We start from the raw sequence: 6,884 nt of genomic DNA on the forward strand, positions 1-6,884 counted from the left end.
TGAAAAAGCCTCAATGTTTTAAAAGCTCAGTGTTGGAGCTTAAAATACCAACTTGTATGCAGCTAGAAGAATAAAATTCAAAAGGTTAAATTCCCCTAATAGGTGGGAAATAAAGTAAGGTTAAAGAGGCATTTAAAGAATGAGAATAGTGATCTCTGGATTACAACTTGGATCTTTTATCCAAAATAAAAATTTGGAATTTGAATTACAACACCCAAGAGGAGTGTTGTCAGAACAAGCAGGGTGCAAAATGATTTACTGGGGCATCTTCACTTGAAACACAGTAAAAAGCCACATTCATTGTCTGCAATATATATCTGAGATGCTCTCTTTTGTCTTTCGTTCTCATGTTTCCCGCTCCATTGGCCTGGGAAGAACACTTGAAATCCTCTATGAAGTAGACTGTTCTTGGTGGAGATGTATAACAAACGTCATCTAAAGTGGTAGCCAAAATGTGATGGCTAAACGCTTTTCCCCATTCTCTTCTTTTAAATGAAAATACCTATGTCTGATTCAATATGCTTACTTACATTTTGACTGTATTAAATGCTAATAACAAACTAATCTTCAAACAATCTAGAAAAAAGTAGTGTTTATTGTAGAAATTATTACTAATAGAAAGTATGTGGGTTTATAATGCCAAAGAGTTTGCTTTTGCAGATTTACTCTGCTGTCCTTATTGTCATCTATGTTACCATGTGACAAACCATTAAATATAGATTATAGAATGCATATATTTTTAATGTCTCAAACTCTGAGCTTTTAACTCCTTTAATATTTTTAAATGTAAAAATTATTGCTGCCAGAGCTAAACCAGTTTCTTTGAAATGTTAAATGCGTGAGCTTATGCCAAAATAACTTCCCAGAAATACGATGAAGAAAGGAAGCAAAAGATTTTATGAGAGTGCTAAAAGGAAAGAGGAGAGAGGATAGAACTTTTTGAGGATCATGCCAAATACTTTTTGGCTTTAAGATGAAAAAAAATCTTTAGAAGAAATATTTGGCCTAGAATTACCAAACTTATTGTAGTCTGCTGTTCTTGATAAGGGCTAGCAGCCTTTGATTGAGCATGTTGATTAATTGAGGCATGCTGGGTACAATATGGCAAAGACCCTTTGTGGTCTGCTGATGTGCAGTCTGAGCAGTACTGTTTGCTTGGATATCACATTCAGCCACATGCTTTTCTGACTGAAATTGCCTACCATAGCAGTATTTCTAGAATAACTCATTTATTTCTTTACAAATGCAATGGTTCTTTTCTGAATGAATTGCTGGGGAGAGGCAGTGGTCTATGCCTCAGAAAACAGAGCCACTCACCTGACAGCTGTGATACCTGAGCAGAGAGAGGTTTCTGCTTCTTTTTGTGACTGACTTGGCGCTTTGCTTACTGTGCTTTACAAACATAAACTTACTTTTAGCTAATATTCACCTTTACCCCTCGGTTTGCAGTTGTTGGTCTAAAAGCCTTCACCCAGTTACACCAGTTCAACTGCCTTGAGGGACAGCTGGATTACCTTATGCTGGAGCCAGTGCTTGTTCACGTCAGCTCTCCAGGCTCTGAGCTACAGCCGTAGCTGCGCAGGTAAGAACGCGGGCACCGCTAGCAAAGGCGATCCTCACGCTACAGCGGCAAAATACTCGGAACTGTTGCCAGTTTGCAGAGGTGCCGCGGTGCACACGCACTGCAAGGAGACTGCGCAGTGTTCCTTGTTCTGGGCAGGAGTTGATTCATCTTGGCTTAATTAGCGATTCCCCAACACCGTAAGCGTTATTTAAACCATCGTAAGCGTCACGGGATTCACCCGTGCCCACCTCGGCCCCTTCTTTGTCGCTTTTCCCGCCCCCGGGCAGGTTCCTCAGAGCAGCCCGGCGCCCCGCCGCGGTTACGACGGAGCGCCCGCGCCAGCACACGGCCTAGAGGGAGGCCAAAGCAGGGACAGGCCGCCACAACGGAGACCGATGGGGCAGTCTCCTTCCTTTGGGATGCCGCCCCCCTAGATAAAGCCGCGGGCGAGCGGGAGCTACAGCGCCACGGAGCCGGACCGCCGCGGCACCCCGCCGCCCCGCCGGGGCGCATGCGCCAGCGCTGAGGCGGCATTGGCGCCCCCGCCCCCCGCGGACGCCGCGGGTTACCCAGAAGGCAGCGCGCCGCGCAGAGGTCAAGATGGCGGCGAGGGCACCCGGTGAGGCGGCGGTGGGTGGCCGGGGGTGGTCGTACGCGGCTGCGCCCGTCGCGCGTGCGGTGCTGGGCTCGTCTTGTCCCGCACCGGGAGGCGAGGCGGGCAGTGATGGGGAGATGGGGAGCCGGTGGATGGTGTGCGCCGTGTGCCCTTGGCGGGGGCAGCCCCTGCAGCTGATGTACCCCTGGCCCGGCCATGGCGGGCGCGTTTCCTCGCCGCTCCTCCGGATCGGTGGCCCTTCGGTCTGGGCCTCAGAGGTGGGAGCATGGCTCCGATACTGAGGTTTTCTGGGAGCAGTAGGGCAGAGGGTGCTCGGGAGCATGGAGGAGCCTTTGGGCTGCTCCGGAGGGGCCTCGGGGATCGCTGTCCGGCCCGGATACTGACTACAGTGTAGTCGGTCTAATGTTATTCCTTCTCGAGTCCTAAAGTACGAAGGAATAAGGCCTGATGAGGTAGTGTGCTAATGGCGGACTGGTATCACACGTAGCACTGCTTTTATGGGGTGACTTAGTAAGACAACTGACTTAAAGTCATGAAAGATAGCTTGCCCTGGCTGCATTGCCTATGTTGTCCTGTTTCTGGGTTTCTAGACCCTTTGCAGAGTTACTTTAATGGTATTTGGTACTGCATTGTACTTGATTACATGTAAAAACACCTTTGCTATCCAAAATCACAGTTAAGGAAAGATGAATGTTCTACATGTGGCGTGTTTGATTTTTTTTCTTTTTAAAGTCAATGATTTTTTTTGAGGTTTCAGTGTTGACTTTCCAGTTGACTTTGGCAGCTCTTTGAAAAAAGAATCTCTGGAATAGTATTTAAGTAACTGGAGAGGAGAGTAGAAGGTTAATAACATAATAATATGCTGGCCTTGAAATGGCGTTAACTGTAATGAGAGCTGTGGAACTTATGTAAATTATTTGAAAAGCATGACGGTTTTGCTTTATGTAGAACCTGATGCTTTTAGCTCGAGTGTAAGAGTTTGGAGCCTGAAAGTGTTGGTGCTGAATTTGACAATGAACTGTTAGCATTTTTCCAAGGCTTAGAGCAGTCTAATAATCAAATTTAGTGAAACAGAGGTCAAATTATTGTATGTAACAAGCACTCATTCTACCTGCTCAGTGTCAGTTAAGGGATACTGAAAAGCAGAGATGCCAAGTCATATATGTTCAAATTAAAACTTGATGTAGTGTTGCATTACAGCATGTGAAGGAGACCAGCAAATACTTGTGTACTGTCATAGTAGTGTGTAAATGTTGAATTTTGTCTTGCTCTGCAACTGATGATGGTCACATTCAGTTGCAGGAGGTGGTCGCCTGTTAGACAAGATTCGCAAGTGGTATTATAATGCAGCTGGATTCAACAAATACGGTAAGTGTTTCATTGAGTTTTAAAACCACTGCAAATGTAACAGTCCTCAAACTAGTTATGGTTCACAACTGTTGTATGTACATGCAGATTGGCATAAGTCTTTTTGATCAAAATTAGCTACTGCTTTTGTGGAGAAAAAGTTAGCAATAGTGTCAGTCATCATGATTGCTACCTAGTAATGAATTGGTGGGTTTTTTGTTATTTCTGTGTTTGCTCTTGTTTTAGTGAAATAACTTATAACAGCTAAGGTTAATCTGGAGCAGTTGGAAAAACTTTCACAAAGCAGTCCTGAAAACTTGATTATTTATCTTTTCCCACCAAGTCACTTTCACTGCCCAGTATTTTCTAACCCAAAGGCTGCCCTTGAAGCTGGAGAGGTTTCCACTGATAGCAGTCTGTCTGCAATACTTCTGCAAAGTATCCAAAGTGCAAAAAAGGATTTAGTTAGTTCTGCCCTTTGTATCGCCATAACTTCACTTGGTGTCTCTCTGGCCTGCACAGTGGTGAGGTAGGTGAAAAATAATGTTTCCTTAAGTAGAGGAGGTTGCTTTGATATTGTCTTCAATTGATTCAGCATGGTTACCAAGTTTGTTTCAACTATTTAGATGGCAGAACTATTCTTGAATGACAAGAGAATCTGAATATTCAGAGGCTGTAATTTACTGATGACCATAATATGAGGAAATTATTTAAAGAAAGTTAACATACCAGCCATGGGGAAGTTAGAAAAAAAAATTGCAAGACAGATGTAGAGGAATAATCTTAGGTCTTTCCTCCAGAGATGCAGTGCTTAGTCCCTCTTTTTACATCTGTCCCTCTTTTTTATATCTGTCTGATGAAATTCTTAAAGGCATTAACACTTTTTGCTGGTTTTCTGGGAATGCAACTGAAAACTGAAGAGAAACATCAAATTTAAGCTAGTGATGAAACTAGCAGCTGTGCTCTCTGTGCCTTTAAAGTAAATTACAAAACTAAATTCAAGAATATATGGCTCGAGAAATTTCTGTTTTATTGGGAGGCCACTGTGAACTCAGTCACATGAGATCAAAACCTTTAACCACAAATCAGTAGCTATGCTCTTGTAATCTGCATCAATCTTGGAATGTGACAGAAGCAACATTTTGTCCTATGTTGTTAATACTGAAACTTAAAGCAGGGTTGCTTGAATATTTAATTGATGTAATTCTGATTTGGGGAGGTGTGGGAGGGACCCAACTTGCGCACAAACATCTAGCTTCAGGTTTCCATAGCTTAATATAGTCAGTGGAAATCTAGTTACTATGCATAGCGGAGTTTAGAGAATAATTCTTCAGTACTGGAGTAGTCACGTCTGTGGTTGACTGACTCTAATGGATTCAGAGCTATTAACCCTTTACCTAGACAATCGTCTTAAATATGGATATAACATTAGATGAGCATAAGTACACCTCTCAGATCCAAAAGAGTTATTGTTATATATATATATATGTATAACCTTATGAAATACATTGAATTAAATACCCATTTCTCTATTCCTCCTTGAGAAAAGGAGTAAAACCAAGTAAATAGAGTATGTGAAAACTAGTGTTTAGAATTTTTTCTCTGACCAATTAGTGTTTCTCTTTTCCTGGATTGGTTTGGGGTTGCTTCGTAATTTTGCATTGGATGTAAGAAACACCTGTGTCAATCCTAAATCTTAAATTTAAGAACACTTATTCAGTGATACTGTAAAATCTTCTTGGTACAGGATTAATGCGAGATGATACATTGTACGAAGACGATGATGTAAAAGAAGCACTGAAGAGACTTCCAGAACATCTTTACAATGAAAGAATATTTCGTATAAAGCGAGCACTCGACTTAAGCCTGAAACATCAGATCCTTCCAAAAGACCAGTGGGTGAAGTATGAAGAGGTGTGTGTAGAGAATGTTTCCAAGGTGGAGGTCTTAAATGGCACTGCTATGATTGGTCTTTGGGATTTTCAGTCTCTGGGGAGATACATGCTTATGTGTTCTCTATAATGAATAAATGAGTGTGTGTCTTGTGGGATACCTCTGGAAAAAAAAGCTTTTGATTGCTGTTTAAAAGTCTCTGTTTTGCAGTGGAAATTGCAAAATTTTTCTCAAGATGACTCAAGCTTAACTACAGTTTAGTTAACTAAAACTTAATTAGTTTCTCAAGCTTAAACTACAGCTCAGAGCCCTAGCACGCTGTATTCAGACAAAATATTTCTTCTAAGCTATCAGATAAAGAAATACACTGTAACTAGCTTGGAAATTCTTAAAAAGGTCTCTTGCTTTTCTGATTAATTTCTTAATTTTATAGAAAATCTTGAGCCAAAGCTCTTACTCATGAAGTTGCCAAGGAAGAATAATTTAAAGGGAAATTTTTCATTAAAATAAGTTTGGGTTTGTAATTTGAAAAACAAAATACACCTTCCTCTTCAGATGTAACTGAATTTTTTTTCGTAGTGGATTGATTCACAGACTTTGCGTTACTGTCTGTCTTGGCTTTCTCCAAACTACCAGGCAGAGAGGAATCCTATCACTAAACTTTTGATTATAGGGTAGTATAAGGGTGTTATGTTTGTCTATATGAGCAGAAGCTGTTTCTTGTGGTCTTATTGGTTGTACTTAGGTAACTGCTGCATTGAATAACTGGTTGCATCGTTCCTTAAGCAGCAGTTCGGTTTGTAAGTATTAAACACGGTCAGGGTGTTCCATCGAATCCAAGTCTACACTGCTGTTTAGAAGTTAAGTTCAAAACTATTTTCTCCAGAGTATTATAGTTGGACTTTGAACTAATTAAAGTGGATCTTGTACATTTGGGTATCTGCCAAAAGAACATTGTTTTTAAAGGTATAGCTGGAAGCATCACTTTTGCTTGTTAATGTTGGTGAGGCATTAGGAATTAGTGGTTGCTGCAGTAAAGAACTCGTCATTGCAGGCTTGGCAGATGCAAAGTTTACCTTTTCAAAGTAATGTTTGATTTCTTATTTTCTTGTTAGGTTGGGCTTTAGTCAAATCTGAAGAGGAACAAGAGACAAGTAATCTGTAGGAATGACTTGAGAAGTTTCTGGACCTCCCTATAAATTTGAATATATTCTTTTCTTTTTCAGGATAACCACTATCTTGAACCGTACCTAAAAGAAGTAATCCGTGAAAGACTTGAAAAAGAAGCATGGAACAAGAAATAATTATTGAACTGCTTCATGCAAATATCCACGTATTTCGGATATTTTTAAACATTTGGTTATAGAAGTCTGCAGGGAGGCAAATGTGAAGCTGAGGAATACTGTTTCAGTTTGTTCATTGAATCTGTTCATCCAACTAAAATAAACATGTCAAAGTATAAAA

At 41.0% G+C, this 6,884-nt stretch overlaps 1 protein-coding gene across 2 annotated transcripts; it reads left to right on the forward strand.

Moving 5' to 3' along the window:
* Positions 1-2,095: 2,095 nt before the first annotated feature.
* On the forward strand, positions 2,096-6,884 carry UQCRB (ubiquinol-cytochrome c reductase binding protein). Of its 2 annotated transcripts, none has more exons than XM_074815417.1 (4): positions 2,096-2,183; positions 3,477-3,548; positions 5,275-5,441; positions 6,647-6,884. In XM_074815417.1, the coding sequence occupies exons 1-4, from the start codon at positions 2,165-2,167 to the stop codon at positions 6,722-6,724; spliced, it is 336 nt and encodes a 111-aa protein (XP_074671518.1). In that variant the 5' UTR covers positions 2,096-2,164; the 3' UTR covers positions 6,725-6,884. The 2 variants fall into 2 exon arrangements, with proteins under 2 accessions (XP_074671518.1, XP_074671527.1); XM_074815426.1 differs by having other exon boundaries at positions 2,138-2,194.

This window comes from Strix aluco, chromosome 1 (genome assembly GCF_031877795.1).
Source record: "Strix aluco isolate bStrAlu1 chromosome 1, bStrAlu1.hap1, whole genome shotgun sequence".
NCBI lineage: Eukaryota > Metazoa > Chordata > Aves > Strigiformes > Strigidae > Strix > Strix aluco.

Excerpts from the sequence above, each read along its gene's own strand:
- UQCRB (XM_074815417.1), top strand. Across the intron at positions 3,549-5,274 it reads AGCTGGATTCAACAAATACG|GATTAATGCGAGATGATACA; the intron begins GTAAGTGTTTCA and ends TTCTTGGTACAG. Across the intron at positions 5,442-6,646 it reads AGTGGGTGAAGTATGAAGAG|GATAACCACTATCTTGAACC; the intron begins GTGTGTGTAGAG and ends TTTCTTTTTCAG.